This window comes from Typopeltis vanoorti, chromosome 15 (assembly GCF_054136105.1).
Source record: "Typopeltis vanoorti isolate ZY-2024b chromosome 15, IOZ_Tvanoo_1.0, whole genome shotgun sequence".
NCBI lineage: Eukaryota > Metazoa > Arthropoda > Arachnida > Uropygi > Thelyphonidae > Typopeltis > Typopeltis vanoorti.
The window spans coordinates 118,117,441-118,142,282 of record NC_143563.1 but is presented as its reverse complement, the minus strand read 5'-3'; the positions used below and the strand labels follow the sequence as shown (position 1 = coordinate 118,142,282).

Below are 24,842 nucleotides of genomic sequence, written 5' to 3'. Positions count from 1 at the left end.
AGTGGGTGGTCTGAAAAGTTCTCAGCCTAACAATGAAAAAACAAATTTATAATTTCAAAATTATTTTTATTTTTTAACATAATCTCACTTACTACTAATACATTTATTGCAGTGATGCTCCAGCATCATTTTCCCATCCTTGTAGTGGTTCTCAGTAAGATCTGCAAAATACTCCCCCCCCCCTCTACACCTGCTATCACCTCTTGATTGAAATAAAAATGCTGACCAGTGAAGAAGAGTTTTAGTTTTGGGAAGAGATAGAAGTCAGAGGGAGCCAAATCAGGGGAATAGGGTGGATGTTCCAACAATTCATAGTGCAGATCCCTTAATTTTCCCATTGCCAAAACACCGTTGTGGGCAGGCACATTGTCCTGATGAAAGATGATTTTTTTTTGTTCTGCAAACATGTCTTTCTCATGAATTTTTTCATCTAGTCTGGTTAAAAGATCAGAATAATATTCCCCTGTTATTGTTTCATCCTTTTCAAGATAATTAATAAACAAAATGCCTTTAGCATCCCAAAACACCGATGCCATGACGTTTCTGCTGGTGGAACCGACTTTGTCGCTGAACAACTGGCTTCTGTCCACTATTTGGATTCTGGTGTGTAATGGTGAATATAAATCTCATCCATAGTAATAAATCAACATACAAAATCAGTTTTATTCTTGTTAAAATCACTGTTCAGAGATTTTCGTGCAAGTGCAAGTGCATTTTTGATCTGTGCAGCACCCATCTTGCGCAAAGTTTTTTCATTTGCAATTCTTTATGTAAAATGTATCGTACACATTCTTTTGAAATGCCTATAGTCATGCTCTTTGGCTCGTCGGTATTCCAATACATATCGTGCACTGGTCAATGATTTCTGGTGGAGTTACACTTTTTGGACGTCCTTCATGTGGATCATATTCAAGGCTAGTACAGCCGCGTTTAAACTCTGCAACCCATTTCTTAATTGCCGAAAACGAAGGAGAAGAGTGCCCATAAACTTTTATGAACTTTGAATGAATTTCTTTTACCATTAAACCTTCTTTTACGAAGAATTTTATAACCACACGATACTCAGTTTTATCCATTTCAAGGGATACAGACAATACTTTGGCTTCTGACCACTGTATAAAAAAATACTCAATAGAAACTTGCAATTTCACATCGATGCTTATGACAGGTGTACCAACTTGGAAAAAAAAAATCTTGCTGATAGTGTTGCCATTTATGGTTGAGGCTGAGAACTTTTCAGACCACCCACATATAGCAGAATTTTAAATAACAAACTAATAAAATATTCAAACTTTATTTTAGAATTACAAAATGGATTTAGAAATGGATGATCATGTATAGACCTGAAATATTTTGCCAAAAATTAATAATACAGAAAAGAAGAGAATACAATTTAGAAACACATATTGCATTTATTGCCTTTGAAAAAGCATTTGATAAAGTTAAAAGTATTTTATTTAACATATTAAAAGAAAGACAAATTTCAAATAATATTCTAAAAGCTATCATAAGTATATATGAAAATAATCAAATACTAACAAGATTAAATTATGAACTATCATATCCAAGAGAGATAAAGAAAGGAGGCTAACAGGGATGTCCCCCTTTCAACAACCTTTTTTAATATTTATTTAAATGAAATAATAATAAAATGGAATAAAAATTTCAATCAAGGTATTAAACTTTCTCCTACAGTTAACTTAAACATTCTCTGTTTTGCTCATGACTAAATAATAATTACAAATTCTGAAGATAACTAACAGAAGGATATTTTAAATTTAAATGAGGTAGCCAAAGATTATGGAATGATAATATAAACAGAAAATCAAAAACGATGGCCTTTAAAGGACAAGATCCAATAAGAACTAAAATAGTAATAGATAACAAGATTTTACAACAGGTGAATTCATTTAACTACCTAGGTTAAGTGTATGATTACATATGAAAATGAAAAGATATAAACTTGAAAATTGCAAAATATTTAAAAATAACAGGTGTAATTACCTCTATACTTAAATCTAATCTAGTTCTAAAACAAATTAGACTAAGAAAATGGATGTGCAGAACCAGGGAAACTAGAACTACCAAGGAGGGGGGGGGAGTGGATATCCAGACATCAGTGAGACAGTTGAGTGTAAAAATGTATATAATGTACCTGAGCCAGCACTAAGGACAAAAAATGGGAATGGGACATTTACAATAACGCATCAAGATAGGAGGGATCACTGCATTTCATGTATACTAATGCCAGGAGTATTAGGAACGAGAAGGAAGAATTTTTGGCCTTCATTGGCTCTTCCTGGCCACAGGTTATTGGCATTAGTGAAACATGGCTGACGGAAGATGATATAGTTAGTGGGATAGAATGTGTAGGTTATAGTATGTTTAGGAGGGACAGAGAGAATAAAATTGGGGGAGGGGTATTATTGATGATAGCTGATGAACTGCAGCCAAGGAGAACTGAAGTATTGCAGGATAGTGAAAGGAGCTCATTTGAGGCTATTTGGTATGAGATTGACACTGGCAGAATAAAATATACAGTTGGGTGCTGCTATAGACCAGGTGATGGAATAGATGGTGGAGATGGTATGCATAAACAAATTGATGAAATGAGTGGAAGGAGGGTAATTATTATGGGGGATTTCAACTATGGTAACATTGATTGGAAGGAGGAGAGGACACATGTGAGGAAGGAAATGGATTTTATTCAATTATTAAGGGATAACTATCTGAAACAGCATGTAATTGAAAATACTAGGGGTGTGAGAGTGCTTGACCTGGTAATTGCATCTCAAAATTTGACTGTAATGAATATGACCATGTTGCCACCTATTGGTAAGAGTGATCATAAGGTCTTGACCTGGGAGGTGGCTAAAGGTGTGCAATTTGTGATTAAGACAGGGTATATGTGGAATTACCGTGCTGGCAAGTATGACAAGCTTAGGAGATTGCTTGGATCAGTGCCATGGCATGTACAACTGCAAGGGCTGAACGTCGATAGAGCATGGGAAGTGGTCAAAGAGCATTTACAGGAGGTTATGGCTGATTGTATACCTAAGGTCCGAATAGTGAAACAAGTAGGGGTTAAATGGATGAATAACACCATTAAGCTTGAGCTGCAAAAAAAGAAACAACTATGGAGGGAATTTAAAGAAAGGGGTGACCTGCAGGCACACGAACGGTATAAAGTGCAGGCCAGAAGGGTAACGAGTATGGTAAAAACAGCAAAAGCCGATTATGAAAGGAAACTAGCTATGCAAGCAAAAGAGAATCCCAAACAGTTCTTTCAATATGCTGCAAGCAAGAAAAAAACTGTACATAGCAAAATGATTTTAAGGAATGACGATGGTAAAGAGTTCACTGAACCAGTCGATATAGTGGAGTTACTGAGCGTGCACTTTGCAAAAGTATATCATCCAGGTGGTGACGTTGAAAAAATGAAGGAACCATTAGTTTATACGGGAATTGTGGTGAACGAAGTGGAGGTGAATAGTCTATTACAGAACCTTAATGTGAATACATCTGTGGGATTGGATGGTATACCGGCACGGGTCTTGCATGAAGCGGCTAAGGAATTATCAGTGCCCTTGACCATGTTGTTTAATCTGAGTCTCGGGTCTGGCTTAGTCCCGAAGGCATGGAAAGAGGGGAAAATAGTTTCACTGCATAAAGGAGGATCCAAGAATATGGTTGAAAATTACCGACCGATCAGCATATCAGGAGTCATTGTCAAGGTCTTGGAGAAAGTAGTCAAGGGAAAAATACAGGAATGGATTGATGAAAATGAGATACTGTACAGAGGACAGCATGGCTTTGTGAAGGGTAGATCATGCCTCAGTAACTTGCTCAAGTTTTATAACAAGGTGACGGCTGAACTGGATAAGGGAAATGGGTTTACAGTGATACTGCTGGACCTGGCAAAGGCGTTTGACAGGATACCACATGGAATTCTAATCCGTAAACTACAACATATGGGAATGGATATAGGGTTGGTGAGATGGATAGCTGGGTGGCTGATGGAGAGATATCAAAGAGTAGTTTATTCTGGAGTAGAGTCCAAAAGACGGCCTGTGACTAGTGGTGTGCCACAGGGTTCTGTTCTTGGACCACTGCTGTTTAATCTGTTCATTAACGATATAGGGAAAGATCTAAGTGGAACAGTTCATTTGTTCGCTGATGATGCAAAGTTGGGGAGGGCGATAGTGAATGCAGAAGATGTCAAAGTCTTGCAGGATGGCTTAGATAGATTGGAGTTCTGGGCTAAGGAGAATGGATGTCAATTTAATGTGACAAAATGTAAGGTTATGCATTTCGGAGTGAAAAGATTAGCAGCAGTATACCACATTGGTGGAACTGTACTCCAAGAGATTGATGAGGCCAGGGACTTGGGAGTGTTGGTGGATAGGGAGATGAAGTTTAGCAGGCACATTGCGAAAGTAGCTAAATCAGCTCATCAACTCACTTGGTTGTTGAAAAATACCTTAACGAGCAGAGACAAGCAAGTTATTGTACCTCTGTACCGAGCCCTGATAACACCTCATCTCGACTACTGTGCCCAGATTTGGTCACCTCGGTTCCTTCTTGATGGGGAGGAGGTGGAGAGGATCCAGAGGCGAGTGACTAAGATGATAGCAGGTCTATGGAATGAACCATATGAGAACAGGTTGAAGATTTGTGGGTTGCAGAAACTAGTTGATAGGCGGAAAAGGGGAGATATGATTGAGACATTCAAATTGCTAAAAGGATTCTATAGGATTAATTCAGAGGATATTTTTGAGATCAGGACTGGTGGTGGGAGAACTAGGGGACACCCATGGAAGCTGGGCAAGAGCGTGGTTAGCAGGGGTGTTAGAGCTGGGTTCTTTACTTTTAGATTGGTAAATGAGTGGAATAAGCTGCCAGAGTCTGTTGTGGGTGCTATGACAGTGAGCGAGTTCAAGGCAAGGTATGATAGATACTGTGAGAATGTTGAACAGTTGTGTGAACATGATGTTTAGGGCCTCCCTCGATGAGTCTAAGGACTCCCTGGAGTAGCCCGTAGTAATAATAATAATAATAATAATAATAAGAGCATACAATACATTAGCCCTACCTGTATGGAAGTGAAATCTGGACAATAAAACAAAAAGACAAACAAAGATTAATAACAGCTGAAATTAAGTTTATGAGAAAAATTGCGAAGTATACTCTATTTGATCACAAAAGAAATGAAGAAATTATGAAAGAATTAAACCAGGAATCAGTAATAGAAAAAATTTTAAAATATAAGCATAAATGGATGGTACATGTTGAAAGAATGAAATCAGAAAGATTACCAAAATAAGCCTTAAATTACAAACCATTAGGAAAACAGAAACAGGACATCCTCTAAGGAGATTCAATGATGACTTATAAGGCCAGAAAGGCCACTATAGGTCTAAATCCTTGAAAAACATGATGATGATGATGATTATTGTATTGTTTCAATTTCGTGTGGAGAACTATTAAAGAAAAATGAAATATGAAGTTTTAATTTGATATTTCAGGTGCTGTACTTTAATAACAAAACTATTGGTAGTTTTGTTATTATTAGTGTTTTTTATTTAAAAAAAAAACTGTAGGTTCATAACTTTGCATGAGTTTGTTTTTGTCTTAAAAAATAAAATACTGAATTTTTGAATTGTATTTTTGTAACCTAAATTTTTGTTTTCTTTCTCTCACTGTGTGTTACAACTTTATTTTTATTCCTTAGCTTTTTTTTTTAGAAAGAGATTACCATATATGTTGGCATATAACGTGATATTTGAGGTTAAGAAAAATATTGTTGAAACATGGGGTTTGTCTTATATTCTGGGTCTGAAAACCAGCAGTGGTAAACATCGTCAAGTGATTGTCTAGCTCCTACAATAACGTATGCTGTGTAGTGATGTTATATAGACCCATGTGTTCTAATTAGCTTTTGCTTCTAGATTATATTAATTAGAATATTAATATTATTATTATTGTTATTATTATTATTGAGGCCTCCATGGAGTCAAAAGACTCATTGCGGGAGATCCTTCCTAGGAAACACCAAGTCTATCATACCACTCCTTGAACTCATTGACCATTCTCGCTCTCACCACTCTATCAGGCAATGCATTCCATGATTCAACCACCCTCCATGCAAAGAAACCACTCCTCACCCTCTTGCCTCACAGCTTCCTTTTGTAACTTCCAGGGAAGGCCCCATCATCACTCCATCCTGCTGTTCCACCAAGCGAAAGAACTCCCCAGTAACCACCTGTCAACCCTGTAACCACCTCTCAACAGTTTAAAAGTTTCATATCACCTTTCCTTCTTCTATCCACCAAACTCTGCAGTCCACATTCCCTCAGCCGATCCTCATAACTATCATTGTACAGTCCTGAAACCATCTTTGTCATCTGTCTTTATACCCTTTCCACAGTTAATTTATCCCCTTCAAATCCTGGGGACCAAATTTGAGAACAATAGTCTAAGTGTGGTCTGATCAGGGTCTTATACAATAGAATGATATCTCTTTTATCACTGCTGGTCAGTGTCTTTCTCATTATTGCAGCAATCCTCTGTGTTACCTTCACTACCTTTGCAATATGACCCTGAATTTCAAGTTTCTATCAATCATTAAGCCCAGATCTCTTGTCTTCCCTACTTCCTCCAGTACGACTCCTCCAACAGAGTATGAAGTGTCCCATCAATGTGTCCCAACCTCAAGACCTTACATTTTACTGCATTAAACCGACACCCTATTCATTTGCCCATCTGTCTAGTTTATTCAAATCCTCTTGTAGGGCTACCACATCTGCACTATTACTAATAACCTTTCCCAGCTTCACATCATCTGCAAACAACTGAATATCCCCATGCAATTCACTGACAATGTCATTGATATAAAGGTTAAACTATATAGGTCCCAGTACTGAGCCCTGTGGGACTCCACTTGCAACCTTCTGCCTCCTTGATACTGCCCCCACCATACACAACTCTCTGATACCTATCGGATAGCCAATCCTTGAATCCAGTTGACTAACCCAACATTTAAACCCATGTACTGCAACTCAAATATTAGCTTATATGTGGCACCCTGTCAAATGCCTTTGCAAAATCCAAAAAAATGGCAGTATATGCCTTTCCTTCATCCACTGCTCTCTTTTCACTTTATTATAAAAGGCAATCATATCACTAAAACAACAGTGCCCCTTAACAAATCCATGTTGACTCTCACAGATGACATTTACCTCATCTGCACAATGCAGTATATGGTCCCTCACTAATTTCTCCAAGATCTTAACAACTACTGATGAAACACAAACTGGCCTATAATTAGACACTTCCAGTCTGCTACCGCCCTTATGTAATGGCACTATCTTACCTTCCTTCCATTCCCTGGGCACCTTTCCCATAGACAGACTCATTGAAAAGCCAGGTCAAAACTCGAGCTGTCAGTTCTTTAGCACATTCTCTCAAAACCCATGGTGAAATACCATCCACTCCCATAGCTTTACAGACATCCAGAGTACTCAGTATTTGGAATGATATCCCGGCCTTCCAATTCCTTCCTTCACGAAACTTTCCCAAGTTGATATCTAAGACTATTATAATCAACTGCCTTATAATTCCACATACGTTCCCTCTCTCTCTGATAGTATATTAATATATTTTGTATACAAATATTTGTATATAATAAATGAATTCATTAAGATAAGCATATAGTCTTTTCGTATAATCCTAATGAAACCTTATTGGCCTAAGGTTTCATTATGATTTTTACACATTTTTCTATGTCTGCTTATCCAAAGTGGGCATAGAAAAAAGTGTAAAAAGCTGTGTAGAAATTACTTTTTACACTGCTGATATGTAAAAAGTTGTCAGCAGTTAAGTGTAAAATTTATGGTCATCTTCCATGATCATCCAGATCATCTTATGTGAAGTTGCCTTGTATGCCAGAATATATCATATTTTTTCTTCCTTACATTTTTAATTATGTAATATTTAAAATTTTAAATATTTAATTATGTAATAATGGGGCATTTTCATGTGTTTTTGTTTCACTTTAAATTTTTCTATATTATAGGCCATGGATCGAGCTCATAGAATTGGACAAAAAAAAGTAGTTAATGTCTACCGATTGATCACAAGAGGAACTTTAGAAGAGAAAATAATGGGGTAAATTACATTATGTATTAAATCTTATGTAGCAATGTTGCAGAAATTAGTGACTAGACAGTAAATAAATAAAACTGCAGTATCATCGAAACTGCATACATGTAACTTCAGTGTAACTTGTTCTGGGTATAAAATTATCTTTATAAAAGCAGTCCATATGAGAAGAGTTGCTAATTTTAGCCCATGCATATGCAGAATTTCTAAATACTGTAGACTGTTAAGATGTAGGAGGGAAAAGGCATGGTGTAAGATATTCCTAACTTGGAAAAACTTGCACAAGAAAGAATAACTGTGCAAAAGTTAACGATGAATGACAAGAATCATCTGGAAAATGACACCTGTGATGTACTAATCAGGTATAAAAATTGGAAGGTTGGTGTGTTTAGCCCTCCTATGAAGTTTGTGATTTTTATCTGTTTGTGTTATTTTCTTAGAATAATTAGTTTTTATTGTAATATTATTGCTGATTTTTTGTGTCTTTATAGTATTTGATACATGTCCTGATATTTTTAAAATGCTGTTAATATTAAAATGGTGCCAAAACCGAATGAGAACAATACAGCAGCAACAAAGAGGAATGTTACTGAAATTTAACGTGTTGGATCCTTTCCTTTAGTGTTACACAGCGATCAGCATTCATTTTACACAAATTATGGACTCTACAACTGTGTTATAAATAATTATTTTAATTTCCCAACATTTTGACCTTCATATTAAGGTCATCATCTGGAATACACACATATATATACAGAGACAAGCTAAATTACATTTCACACAGTATGCTGAAGAGACAATGATTTGATCAGTAGTTATTCTACTGGCCTAAGCTCTAGTGAAAATAAAATAAATTTACAATAAATAAATGAAATGAAATAAATTAACTACATCAAAGCTATATTCTATTTAAGACAAGATCAGAGAAACATTCTTTCATACAGATAGTTTTGTTACAGTGAAAGTGATGTCCTAATTTAACATGACAATTGTTATATTAGATTTAGGATCCTGCATTTCCTCTGGTTCTATTTAAAATTAACTCTTAGGGAGAAAGGTTAAGTGGGTAGAATATGTGCCTTCCATAAGCTTGTGATTTTTAGACCTTCATTATTGTTACGATTAGGATGATTGATAAGAATCTCACAGGCCTCCTTAAATTTACGTTCATACCATGTTTTGGTATGAACATAAATTTCATTCCAAATTTACGTTCAGGGTTGTATAACATGACAGCACACCCAACCTAAATGGGCACCTGATACCATTGGAATCTATAGTTTACAATGAACCACATGAACATACTTAGGGAAGATCATGTCTGAGCAACTTGATCATATTTTGCAATAATGTTAACCATGTAGTTAGACAAGGGGAATGGATGCACCATGATACTTTTAGACTTTGTTAAGATTTTGACAGGATATAGCTTTGAAGACTGTTGCATAAATTGGAAAATTTTGGATTGGATTATACAGGCCCTCGCCCTAACATTTGCAAGGGCCAAGGCAAGGGTAGTACAAATGGTACAAATGGAGGCCCACATACCACAAGTCTAAATATTTAAAAGTTATAAATCAAGCTAATAGACTGTTAAACAAAGTAGGTTCTATCTTCCTACCTTGACAAATGTACTATCATAATGAGAAAAATCACGAAATATGTGCTTGTGTGCTACTCATATCTGTAAATATGTGCTTGTCATATCTATAGTTTTATTATTATTATTACTCCAACACGCCATGGAGTCAAAGACTCATCTAGGAGGTCCATTTGTCATATACAGCTCATCACACCATACTTAAACACACTCAAAAAAACTCAGGCAATGCATTCCAAACATTCACAACTCTGCATGCAAAAAACCTGCTTCTTACTCCTCTGTTCTCTCCTTATCTCCCACTGTTTGCTGTAAAACCTTTCCATCATTGATCCTATAACAACCCTTTACCAACTTGTAGGTCTGTATCATATCATCCCCTCTTCCTCTAACTACTAGACCCTGTATATTGCATATTCTCAATCTTACCTCATATTTGTCATTCCAGAAACTACCTTAGTCAGTTACCTCTGGACCCTTTCTAACATCTCTTTGTCCTTTTGTACAGTAATCCATGTGTGGCCTTATACAATGGAACAAGAATCTCATTACTTCTATAAGTCAGTGTCCTATGCATCATTCCCAGAATTCTTTGTGTTGTCTTCACAATTTTGGCAGTGTCCCCTAAATTTTAGATCTTTATCTGCTATCACCCCAAGATCTCTTATTTCCTCCACCTTCAACAATATATCCCCACCAAGCATAAATTCTACATCCCATCTTTGTTTACCAAATTTTAAAACTTTATATTTTGCGATATTGAACTCGTATTTCCATTTCCATGCCCATTCACTCAATTTATTCAGGTCCTCTCCACAACATCTTCTCTACTCAACATAATTTGTCCCAACTTGGCATCACCTGCAAACAACTGAATATCCCCATCCAAATCTTCACCAATATCATTAACATACAGGGCAGATCCCTGAGGCACACCATAGTGAATTTCCTCTTCCTGGATATTGCTCCCCCATATACAGCTTCCTGATACTTATCAGATAGCCAGTCTCTGATCTATTACATTAATCTAATATCCAACCCCATCTGCTCTAGTTTGACTATCACACAGTAATCTATCAAAAGCCTTTGCAAAATCTAAGTATACCTCTCCTCTCTCCAAGGAAGCCACCACCTTATTGTAATAAGTAAGTAGATTACTAAAACATGACCTCCCTTTAGCAAATCCATGCTGTCCATCAAAGATAATACCATTGCTGTCAACCCAACTCTGGATCCTAGTTCTCACAAGCTTCTCCAACAACTTAACCACAACACCTGACACACAGATTAGCCTATAATTTGATGCCTGAGTTCTATCACCTCCCTTATGAAGCTGCACAATCTTGCCTTCCTTCCACTCCTTTGGAACTTGACCCAGTGCAAGACTCATATTAAAAAGATATGTCAACTCCCTGGCACATTCCTTAGAATACGTGGTGATATATTATCAAGTCCTACAGTGTCCTACCTTATTAACATCGAGTTTGCTCAATTCTCCATACACCTCTTGCTCACTCACTTAGTCAGTCTCTCCTCCCTATCATCAACTGCTCTCAATCTCTCCATTATGTCACATTCACAAGAATGAAAGAACTGCTCATAATAATGAAATGAACTGCTCATTAAGTATCTCCACTATATCTTCCATAGTTGTCCTTTTACCATTTTCTCAAATCAGTGTCATCTTTCCATAATCATTCCTTTTTTTTTTTGTGACTACATATCAAAAGAACTCCCTAGGATTCCTTTTGGCTTCATTAGCTAACTGCTGCTCATACTTCACTTTTCTTACCCTTCCAAGTCACCCTTCTTGCTTGGTCTTTGTAATCCTCATGGAATTGATTATTACCAACTTCTCTTATGCTGCCTCCATAATGCCTTTTTTCTCTGTATCACATACTTAATCTCTTCACTCATCCATTTCATACCTACCTTATTTACCCTTCAGGAGGGCAAAGTCTGACTGTCACCTCCTCGTGGTGCCCTCTGGATGATCTAACAAAGCAGCATTTCAGAGTTGAGAAATGAGCAAATCATTCTACCCATTACAAAAAATATTAATATCATCCAATGTACTTTAAATGCTGTCGTTACTCCACCAAGCAAAGAAAAACTAAACAAACTATTACTACTAGCTGACAAACATAATGCTGATATTATCTGCATCCAGAAAACCAAACTTCGACAAACCAGCAGACTAAACATTAAAAACTATGATATCATACGACAAGATAGGCCTACTGACCAAAATGGAGGAGGGCTTCTGACACTAATCTGAAACTTGTCATATAAAGTTGTTGATCTAGACATAGTAGCAGAAGGAACTGAAATACAAGGAATCCAAATACTGGAACCAAGTAAAAAGCAATTAAACATATTCAGTTGTTATCATCCTCCTGACAAACCCGGACCAAACCTTTCCAGCCTATCCCATCTCGTTGAAGAAAACTCCATTATCTTAGGAGACATGAATAGCAAACACTTGTTATGGGGTTCTGAGGAAATAAACCCAAGAGTAATGAACCTGAGTAATTTCTTAGGTGAAACAGGACTAATAACTCTTATTAGTCCTGTTTCAACAACTCCACTTATCTGTGTCATTCTTATCGTACAAAAGATGCCCTAGATATTACTGCAGTGTTTCCAGATCTCCAAGACACAGCTATTTGGTCTGTTTTGGAACCAGTAGGAAGCGACCATCCCCTAATATTAATCAATATGAACCCAAAAATGACTACACCTACCCAAATGAGAAAATATCATTGGAACTTCCAGAAGGCAAATAGGGAGAAATACAAGGATGAAGTAAGTAAAATGCTGAAAGATCACAAATACCATGATGACTTAGACAAAGACTACATAACTTGGAAGAATACTATCCTAAATGCAGCAAAGAAAAGTATCCCAAAGGGCTACAGGAGAAAAGTTATTTCAAACTACACAAAGGTTCACCAGGAAGTTTCCAGTAAAATAACTAAACGAAATGAATTATTTAACATCTTAAAAATTGGAAGCTCTCCAGAAACCAGGATCGAGTACAACAAGATAAATGCTGAAATTTAACAAAAATATAATATATTACAAAGAATTAGGTGGCAATAATTTTGCCACAACTTAAATCCAAACACTTCAGATACCAAACTTTGGAAATTGACTGCTAATTTACAAAGAGACCTACCAAAGGCAAGTGAGACTAACACGCTAAAAGTTCCAGATGGAAATATCAAAATAGGAGACAGGGAGATTACAAATACCTTAGCCTTTCATTTTCAAAATATAAGCAAATGGAGATGAATACTAGGAAAGACCATCAAATATCAAAACAGGCTCAACAGGAGAAAAACGCTGCAAATTCCCCAAAATATCAATATAAAAACAAATTATTCTGGGATCCATTTACAATCTCTGAATTGTGAGATGCCTTGGATAGATTAGATATAAATAAATCATGTGGATCAGATAACATACAAGGAATTATGATCAAACATTTTCCTTCCCTAGACCTAGATTGGCTACTACGCCTATATAACAATAGCCTAAAACAAGGAAAAGCTCCAAAAGACTGGAAGACAGCCACAATCATACCAATCTTAAAGCCTAACAAGCCTCAAGACCAACCAGGAAGTTATAGACCAATTTCACTGACTTCAATTCCAGGCAAATTGATGGGGAAAATGATACTCCAATGTTTGAATTACTATCTAAACAAAAATAGTATACTACCACATTTTCAGGCTGCCTTTAGAAGAAATCACTCAACAACTAAGAAACAAGGCAAATGAAATGGTTGCATTAATTGCGTCTGTTCACCCATAGAATGTCAAAATAAGTAAGACATGGTTGGAAGAGGACGACATCCTGACAGGAATAGAGATGGATGGGTATGATGTGTTTCATGAGGATAGAAAGGGTAAAAAGGGAAGGGGAGTGCTATTGATGATAGAGAAAGAGTTATGTTCATACAAAGTAGAGATGCAAGAGGGAAATAGTGCCGGTGGTTTTGAGGCAGTATGGTGTGAGATAGAGGTGAATGGAATCAAATACTTGGTTGGATGTTGTTATAGACCAGGAAAGTGGGTGGTGGTGATAATGAAATGTATAATCAAATTCGCCAAGCATATAAGAAAAGGGTGATCATTATGGATGATTTTAATTATGGCAATATAGACTGGAATGATGAGGTAGCAACTGGAAGTAAAGAAAATGAGTTTCTTGAGTTTTTGAGGGATAACTACCTCAGACAGTATGTAACAGAGGGCATGCGAGGATTGAAGGTCTTGGATTTGGTCATCTCATCAGAAGATGTAATTATAAATGAGGTGTCAAATCATCCACCAATTGGTGAGAGCAACCATGAGGTGGTTGCCAGCAGTGTGAGGTCCTCTGTGAGAAAAGGGTATATGTGGAATTACAGGGGGGGGGGGGTGATTATGAAGAGCTCCGGAGACAGCTTGTGGATGTAACATGGAATGAGGAGTTAGCAGGAAAAGAGATCAATGCAGCTTGGGGAATTTTCAGAAACTATCTAGTAGATACAATGTCTAAATATATTCCAATGGTGAGAAGGTTAAATAAAGTAGGTGTGAGATGGATGAATAAAGAGATTAAGCATGTGATACAGAGAAAGAGGGCATTGTGGAGGCATCATAAGCAAAGTGGAAATAACCAATTCCATGAGGTCTACAAAGACCAGGCAAGGAGGGTGACTTGGTTGGTGAGAGTAGCTAAAAAGAGGTATGAATAGCAGTTAGCTAATGAAGCCAAAAAGAATCCTAAGGAGTCCTTTCGATATGTAGCCACCAAAACAAAGAATGATTATGGAAGGATGACACTGATTGGAGAAAATGGTATAAAGACAGCTGTTGCGGAATGTGTGGTGGAGATACTTAATGAGCAGTTCATACAGGTCTTTCAATCTTGTGAATGTGACTTCATGGAGAGATTGAGAGCAGTAGATGATGGGGAGGAGAGACTGACTGTAAGTGAGCAAGAAGTGTATGGGGAGTTGAGTAAACTAGATGTTAATAAGGCTGTGGGACTTGATAATATATCGCCACATATTCTGAAGGAATGTGCCAGGGAGTTGACACCTGTCTTGACATATTTTTTTAATATGAGTCTTGCACTCGGTCAAGTCCCTAAGAGGGCAAGATTGTGCCACTTCATAAAGGAGTCGAACTCAAGCATTAAACTATAGGCCTATCTGTGTGTCAGGTGTTGTGGTTAAGTTGTTGGAGAAGCTTGTGAGAACTAGGATCCAGAGTTGGGTTGACAACAATGGTATCATCTTTGATAGACAGCATGGATTTGCTAAAGGGAGGTCATGTTTTAGTAATCTACTTATTACAATAAAGTGACTGCTTCCTTGGACGGAGGAGAAGGATACACAGTGATATACTTGGATTTTGCAAAGGCTTTTAATAAAGTACCTCATGATAAATTGATAATCAAACTGGAGCGGATGGGGTTGGATATTAGACTGGTGCATTGGATTGGAGATTGTCTGTCTGATAGGTATCAACAAGATGTGTATGTGGGGGAGCGATGTCAAGGAAAAGGAAAGTCACTAGCGGAGTGCCTCAGAGATCTGTTTTAGGGCCATTACTGTTTAACTTGTATGTTAATGATATAGGTGAAGATTTGGATGGAGATATTCAGTTGTTTGCAGATGATGCAAAGTTGGGACGGACCATGAAGAGTAGTGAGGATGTTGTGACCTTGCAGAAAGACTTGAATAAATTGAGTTATTGGGCACGGAAATGGGGATGTGAGTTCAATGTTGCAAAATGTAAGGTTTTAAAATTTGGGAAACAAAGATAAGATGCAGAATTTATGCTTGGTGAGGATACATTGTTGGAGGTGGAAGAAATAAGAGATCTGGGGATGATACTGGATAAGGATCTGAAATTTAGGGGACACATAGCCAAAATTGTGAAGACAACACAAAGGCTTCTGGGAATGATGCAGAAGACACTGACGTGTAGAAGTAGAGAGATTCTTGTTCCATTGTATAAGGCTTTGATTAGGCCACACATGGACTATTGTGCCCAGATTTGGTCACCTGGTTTTCAGAAGGATGAAGAGATGTTGGAAAGGGTCCAAAGGCGACTGACTAAGGTAGTTTCTGACCTCTGGAATGTTGAGTATGAGGAAAGATTGAGGAGATGCAATTTGCAGAGTCTGGTGGACAGGAGGCAGAGGGGAGATATGATAGAGACCTACAAGTTGGTAAGGGGTTTTTATAGGATCAATGCTGGAGAAGTTCTGCAAAAAGTAGTGGGAGAACCAGAGGTCATCCCTGGAAACTGTATAAAGAAGGTGTGAGAGGCAGGTTTTTTTCGTGCAAAGTTGTAAATGATTGGAATGCCTTGCCTGAGAGTGTGGTGTCTGCAGGGAGTTTGAATGTGTTCAAAGCACGGTATGATGAGCTGTGTGTATGATAAAAGGACCTCCCAGATGAGTCTTTGACTCCATGAGGTCTTGGATAATAATAATAATAATAACTGATCAACTTTTCTACTTAACCCAGACAATTCAAGATAACTTCCAGACCAACCTACCAAATCCATCATTGCAGCTTTTATAGATTTTAGCAATGCCTTTGACAAGGTGTGGAGACAGAAACTCTTTTCCAAACTTTGTCATATTGGAATAGAAGGGAAAATTCTAAACATGTTTGACTTTCTAAGAAATAGAACAATTCTAGTTAGAATAAATAATACCTTTTCCAAGAAAGTGAAAATAAAATGCGGACTCCCTCAGGGCAGCATTTTAAGCCTACTCCTTTTTTCCATCTGCTTAAATGACTTAGATAAAAATATAAATAAAGAAACAAAGATAGCTATGTTTGCTGATCATTTGGTCCTATTCTCAGCTCACAACCTAGAAACAGCAGAAGATCACTTTAACAAAGCCATTGAAAGTTTATCTACATACTGTGAAAACCAAAAATTCAAAATTAACCCTACTAAATCAGAAATTTGTGTATTTACCATTAATAACACCTCAGAGAGTGGAGACCCAAGATTAAGCTAAACAGTCAACTAATTACCTTTAATGAAAACCCCATATACCTTGGAGTTACTCTGTATCCATCACTAAGCTTCTATAAACATATTAAATCAACAATGTTGCAGTCAGAGCAAAAAGAAGACTAATTATCATGAAAAGTATCTCATGTAAAGAGTGGGGGGGGGGGGGGTAGCCGATGCTAAAACCTTAAATGTCACATACACCTCTATTATCCAACCTATAAGGGAATATGCTTCGCCTATCTGGATGCATACATCACAAACCAGTTTAGACAATTCTTTCTTTTAAGGTTACACGGTGATCAGCATTCATATTTATAAATTTAGGGACACAAAATGCAACACGTGTGTTTTTGTGTCCCAGTTTATACAAGCTTATAAAAATTCAGAAAAATGCAACTAGAATCATATGTGGACTAAGGAATACAACTCCTGGAAAAATAGCAATATTCGAATCCAATCTTGTTCCTTTAAAAATTAGGTGGCAAGAAAATCTTACTAAATTTGTAGAAGAAAGAGCCAACCTTGCACATTATAGAACAAGTGAACTTTTTAAAAATTGGCAACCAACAAACAGAATAAAGAAAAAATCAACAATGCATGAAATCATGGAAAATAAAATTCCCTTGGATTGTCCATATAAAATAGCCAACTACCCAGCATTTCTTCCAAATCAAGACAGGAAAAATATAGTTATCAAATTTGAAATAGGAAAACATGAAAAAAAAAGCCTAGAAAATCCTGAAATCTTGAGATCATTAGCTCTTTCAAAAATAATGGAATATGGACCTGACTCAATAAAAATCTACACAGATGGCTCCAAAACTCCAAATGGCAATTCTGGGAGTGGCATACTCATCTATTGCTCTTAAAATATAGAACTAAAAACATCTAACAGTGTTGGATGCAACTCGTGCCATGCAGAATTAATAGCCATTAACACAGCACTGCAACATTTGGATAAACAAAACTCAAAGGTGTTTATATTTTTCGCAGATTCCTTAGTAGCCCTTCAAGCTATTAAGAACTGCTACTCTAGCCATCAAGAAATACTTAGAGACCTAGCAAGAAATATAAACAAACTACATAAGGATTCCGAAATAATTTTCCAATGGATCCCATCCCATGTGGGATTAAAGGGAAATGAAGTAGCAAGAATGTCTGCAGCATCAAGTGATACCACAGATTTCAATCTTTTTAAAACCACTCAAAAACAAAACATAAAAAGAATGATTCTCCAGGACATGACTCACCACTCGTATTCAGCAGAAAAACCAGGAGCTACCATCAACTCCAAGTTTAATTGCTGTGCCACTACCATGATCTCTCGTCTCAAGACCGGCCACACAATACCAATCAAGTTGAGCAAAGGCATAAAAGTCTTCCCCATCTGAAAAATCTGTAACATCGAGGAAGGATCACCAATGCATTTACTAAATTGTATGAATATTTCCAAATGTGAACTTTATAACAACCCAGAAAAGGTGCTGTATAAAATACATGAATGTGACCTCTGTGATCTGGTGTAATAATACCATGGGATAATAAAAAAATTAAAAAAATACCTACCTTATTTAACCTTCTGACCCTCTGAATACATTTAGACATTGCTTCTACTGGCTCTTTTCCAGCTAACTCCTCACATGGAGTGAGGAGTTAGCTGGAAAAGAGATCAATGCAGCTAACTCCTCACTCCATGCTACACCTGTAAGCTGTCTCCTGAGCTCTTCATAATCACCAACCTTGTAGTTCCACATATACCCTTTTCTCACAGAAGTCCTCACACTGCTGACAACCACCAAGGTAATCACTTCATGGTCACTCTCTCACCAACTGAAGGGAGATTTGACACCTTATTTATAATTACATCCTCTGATGAGATGATCAAATCCAAGACCCTCAATCCTTGTGTGCACTCTGTTACATACTGTCTGAGATAGTTGTCCCTCAAAAACTCAAGAAACTCATTTTCTTGACTTCCATTTGCTATCTCATCATCCCAGTCTATATTGCCATAGTTAAAATCGCCCATAATAATCACCCTTTTCTTATTTGCTTGGCTAATTTAATTATACTCATATCACTACCATCCACATTACCAGGTCTATAATAACATGCAACTAAGTATTCCATTCTATTCACTTCTATCTCACACCATACTGCCTCAAAACCACTGGCATTATTTCCCTTTTGCATCTCTACTTTGTATGGACATAGCTCTTTCTCTGTCATCAATAGCACTCCCCATTCCTCCCTTTTTTACTCTTTCTATCCTCACAAAACACATCATACCCTTTCATCTCTATTCATGTCAGGATGTCGTCCTCGTCCAACCATGTCTCACTTATTCCAACAATTTTTGGGTGAACAGACTCAATTAATGCAGCCATTTCATTTGCCTTGTTTCTTATACTCTAGCATTTGTACACAATTTGTAACTTATTCCTGAATAGCTAGTTCCACTGACACCACTTATTTGATATGACTTCTCCATGCTTAACTCGTGCCATTTCTTTTTCTCCTTACTCATCTTCGAACCTTCTTCAGATCCAACTGTTTTCCCTTGATCTCATCCCCTTCTCTTTTTGTCTACACATGCATTCACATCCTCTTTCTCACACTGTGTTCCTCTGTCCACCCTGGATATATGACATAGTTGAAAGAATATCAAATATGATTGAATTTAATTACTGTTGTGTATGCCTTGGTGTTCTGTTGATGGACCAGTGATATTTGGACGAATAATAAAGACATACATCCTTCATAAATTATATGGACTCTATAAATATTTTCCCCATAAAATTGATTCTGAATATTTCATTTTTTACTTATTTAATAAATTTATTTTGTTTCTGTGTGTGTGTGTGTGTACGCGTGTGTGAGAGAGAGAGAGAGAAGAGTATGCAGTCTAGGACCTAGGGTAGGTGCCTCATTTGTCCAGATGTAAGAGTGACACTAGGATTATAGAATGTTAGCATGGCTGACCGACAGATATCAAAAAGTGGTATATTTGGGATGTGAGTCTGCAAGATTTAAGATGCCCAGTGGTGTACCACAAGGATCAGTCCTTGGTCCATTTTTAATTAATCTGTACATTATTGACATTGGAAAGGATTTGACAGATAATGTACAGCTGTTTGCTAATGATGGAGAGAGATAGGCAGGATAATTAATAATGCAGCTGATATGCATTATTTGTGGTGATTTGAACAGGCTTGAGTTGTGTGTATGTGAAAATGCTGTCAGTTCAATGTTAGTAAAAGTAAAGTCATGCACTTTGGTGTGTTTAGATGTCTAATATGATGTTATATTGGTGGGATTATGCTAGAAGAAACTGTTTGGCTAGGGATCTTGGAGTTGAAGTTCAAGGGACATATAGCAAAAATTGCAAATACTACTTAGAGAATAATTGCATTGCTGAAACGAACCTAATAATATAAGTAGTGACAAATATAGTATGAGAGAAGATATGATAGTTCTGAGTTATGAAGGAGGGCAATGATAAAGCATTGATTTCACACACTGGCTGTGTAGAGAAGAGATATGGATGCGATTTTTTTGATGTGTGGGGGTGTGTTTGATGGCAGAAAAGACTTGTATAAGAAGGACTGCCTGCACTTGAATTCATTTGGCATCAGAAGCCTGAAGAAATTACTTCTTAGTATGAGACCTAATGCAGAGAGTCTGGGAAAGTAGATCATCAAGGGAGGAATTGGAGAAATGTGTGTGAAAGTTCAGCTATAGTATGCAAACATGATAAAGATATGAATGTCTTCAAACATGGTTGTGTGTGTGTGGTGAGGGGGGGGGGGAATATGCTTTGGTTGCAGGGGATGAAGAAATGCATCGCCAATTTAGCCTTATGGGTACCAAACAAATTATCATTATGGGTGACTTTAATTTTCCAAACATTGATTGGGTAGAAGAAAAATCTTGCGATAAGAAAGAAGAGGAATTTATTGAATTGTTGTGAGACAATTTTCTCAAGCAGCATGTGAAAGAAGGAACTCAAGGTCAAAGAGTGTTGGATTTGCTCATAGCATCAGAAGGATATCTCTGTCAAGAATATGGCTATTTTACCATATTCTTCACAGAGTCAAGAATATGGTAGAACTACAATTGGTGACGGTGATTATGCTGTACTTTCTTTCGAAGTATCTAATTGTATTGAAGTTCCGATTAAAACAGGTTACATGCTGAACTACAAAGCTGGAAATTATAATCAACTTAGGAGAATACTATCTATGGTTCCATAGTATCAGTTACTGAATGGGAAAAATGTCAGCAATGCATAGGAATCTTTGAAAAAGTGCGTGAATTAGGCGGTATCTGAATGTATCCTTGGTGTTAAGAATAAATAGATTGGGAGTGAAATGGATGTGCAACCTTATTAAGCAAAAGATCCACAAGAAGAAGATGATGTGGAAAGAATATCTTGAGAATAAGAGTGAGAGGAGTTATGAAATATATAAAGCTCAGGCCAAAAAGTAACCAGTATTGTGAGGAAAGCTAAATTGGAGTATGAAAAGAAATTGGCCATGCAAGCTAAAGGCAATCTAAAAGAATTTTATCGTTATACCACAAACAAAAGAAAGAAAGAATGTGGAAGAATAACTTTATTGAATGCAGATGGTACTCGAGTGTCAGAAGCTAATAAGATTGTTAAATTAATGAGTGCTCATTTTGCTATGTAACATGGTACACAGTACTTCTGCTACATTGGATGAAGAGTTAGAGGTCATGAAAATGAGGTTGAACAGCTGTTACATAACCTGGATAAGAATTTGTCTATAGGGACAGATGGAATATCAGCCTGTTTCCTGAAGGAATGTTCAGCTGAATTGGCTAGACCTTTCACACATTCGTATAACTTGAGTTTCAGCACAGGAATGGAAGGAATGTATGATGGTTCCATTGTACAAGGGTGGTGCAAAAACTGATGTGTCTAACTAGTGACATATTGGTGTATCTGGTGTGGTAGTGAAGATTTTAGAAAGTTGGCAAAAACTTGCATACAGAAATAAGTAGACAAACATGCTACAAGGAACAGCTTGGGTTTACTAAAGGAAGGTCATGTTTTAGCAATTTGATCATATTTTATAACAATGTTACTGCCGAGCTGGATAAAGGGAATGGATACACTATAATAATGTTGGATTTTTGTAAAGCATTTGATAGGATACCACACGAAAGGCTGTTGTGTAAACTTGAGATTATGAGATTGGAATATGAATTCTTGACTTAGATCAGGGGACAGTTGACAGACAGATATCAAAAAGTGGTATACAGTGGGTGTGAATCTGCCAGATTTAAGGTGACCAGTGGTGTACCTCAGGGTTCAGTCCTTGGACCATTATTGTTCAATCTATACATTAATGACATCAGGCAGGATCTAACATTAGATGTACAATTGGTTACCAGTGATGCGAAGATAGGCAGGGCAATCATGGATGCTACTGATATTCTGCAATTACAAAATGATTTGAATAGACTGGAAATTTGGGCAAATGAAAATGGCTATCAGTTTAATGTTAGTAAGTGTAAAGTTACGTACTTTAGCATGATTAGAGTTCCAGTGGCATATTATATTAGTGGGGTTATGCTAAAAGGAACTGAAGAGGCAACAGATCTTGGCATATTGGTGGATAGGAATTAAAAGTTCAGAGGTCACATAGAAAAAGTTGCAAATACAACTCAGAGGATAATTGTGATCTGAAACGAACCTTGACATGTAAGGATAAGAAAGTCAATTTGCCTCTTAATAAGGTGTTGATAAGACCACATCTGGATTATTTTGCGCAGATTTGGTCTCCCAGGTTCCAAGGGGATAAAGAAGCTGTGGAAAGGGTGCAAAGAAGAGTTCTAAAGATTATATTCAGATTGCGAATATGTGGATTGCAGACTCTGGTTAACAGGAGAAAGAGGGGTGATATGATAGAGGTCTATAAACTTTTGAATGGGTGTTATAGGATATCTTCTTCTGGTTCCCATCTGCCATACGGCCGCGGGAGGGTAGCTATATGCTACCATTCTAGGGAGAGATGATTATGAGCAAGGTGGTTTCCCATTGCCTTCCTTGCCGTAAGTATTTATGACTGTAACCTGTGTGTTCACGGGGCTGGTTTGCCTGCTTGCGGGATGAAAAACCTCAGATAAACTGGCGGAAAAAACCCTGCGGCCCACGCCCAAGACCGGCTAACTTGGCTATGGCTGAGGAAGATCCTTAAGCTCCTCACGTCGTGGACGGGAATCGAACCTAGGACACTCCTTCCCCAGGCATATGGTTGCGAAGTGCAAAGCCACTAGGCTAACCGCGCGAACTGTAGGATATCAACCGATGAAATTTTTTGTTATATGGAAGGTGGGGAGAGAACAAAGGAGCATCCATGGAAGTTAAGTTTGTTCACAGTCAAGAAAGGGATAAGAGCTAAGTTTTTCTCCCAGAGAGCAGTGAGTGAGTAGAATAATTTTCCCTTAGGGGTAGTGATTGCATGAATAGTTTGAATGACTTTAAGGGAAGGTATGATAGCTGGTTTGGATGATTTATAGCCTCCCTCGATGAGTCCTTGATTCCCTGGAGGTCTCAGATAATAATAATAATTATAAAGACTAGACTGTTGTGCACAGGTCTGGTCTCCTGGTTTCTGTGGCAATGCCAATATAGTAGAGTGCACAGGAGAGTGTTAAAGAGGATATCAGGATTGTGGAATACAGATTATGATGCCCAGTTAAGAATTTGTGGACTGCAGACACTAATAAACAGGAGAAAGAGGAGTTATATGATTAAGATTTACAAACTTCTGAAAGTGTCATACAGGTACCAGTAGATGGAATATTTCATTTTATAGAGGGTGGGGAGGACAGGACGAGATGCCATTCATGGATGATGAGAATGAATGCAGTGAAGAAAGGAGCAAGTGCTAGATTTTCTTTTTCATGGAGTAGTGTTATAACGTCGTAGTAGTTAATATTTACTTATTATGGCTTAACTCCTTTACTTAACTATCTCTTGAATAATTTGTCCTATCTCAGCAGCGCCTATAATGTGTCTGTCTTACTATTATATACTTCAGCCCTTCAAATTATTACGTACGCGAGTCTGATCTACAAAGGGATTGTCTCAAGGTTTAGCCAACTCCTTGGTAACAAAGCTTCTGAAGTTAACTTCTCTTAAGGTTCTGGGAAAATTTATTTGTTCTGCTGCACCACCCAGAACCCTTAGATTGGAAAAACTTCTCAGTCAAGAAGTGAACCTTCAGATGTGCACGTGGTTAATCTAATCTATTTTTATACTAAGTTATCAATTATCAGTACCTTCTATAATCAACCATGTGTGCAGTCGTGGTCTTAATTAACAATTATCTCCCACTTAGATCCGAATAATTTATGAGTGGTGCATCGGATTCTTAGACACAAGCAACAAAATCAATAAGAGCAAAAAGTTTATTTAACATAATGATCATCGTACAGAATAAAGAACTTTCAATTATCACTGTCCTGCTAGATTACAAAGTAAAATTAATCAATATACATCACACAGTAATTAATACTACATAAAACATTATGTTCAAAGATTCAAAGTTAGCATTCTTAGATTATAAAACCAATAATGACTTTTAGGTGTTAATCAATCTGTCTGGATTTGACATCTCTACAGCTCTTAAACATAACTAGCAATCAACACAAGTACAATTATAATTATTATTATTATTATTATTAAAACAAGACCTCATGGAGTCAAAGACTCATCTAGGAGGTCCTTTTATCTCACACACATCTCATCATACCGGGTCTTAAACACATTCAAACTCCTTGCAGACACCACACTCTCAGGCAAGGCATTCCAATCATTCACAACTCTGCATGAAAAAAACCTGCCTCTCACTCCCCTACTCACACCCTCTTTATACAGTTTCCAGGTATGACCTCTGGTTCTCCCCTGATCTCCCACTATTCTATGTAGAACTTCTCCACCATTGATCCTATAACAACCCCTCACCAACTTGTAGGTCTCTATCATATCTCCCCTCTTCCTTCTCTCCACTAGACTC

At 37.2% G+C, this 24,842-nt stretch overlaps 1 protein-coding gene across 1 annotated transcript in view; it reads left to right on the top strand.

Annotated features, from left to right (window-relative positions):
- Positions 1 to 24,842, top strand: part of Hel89B (histone acetyltransferase 1) — an 863,997-nt gene that overhangs the window by 816,302 nt on the left and 22,853 nt on the right. Inside the window, exon 37 of the mRNA XM_090405810.1 lies at positions 8,075 to 8,166. Coding sequence (XP_090261936.1) covers positions 8,075 to 8,166 — 92 coding nt within the window. The remainder of the gene's footprint in view (positions 1 to 8,074; positions 8,167 to 24,842) is intronic.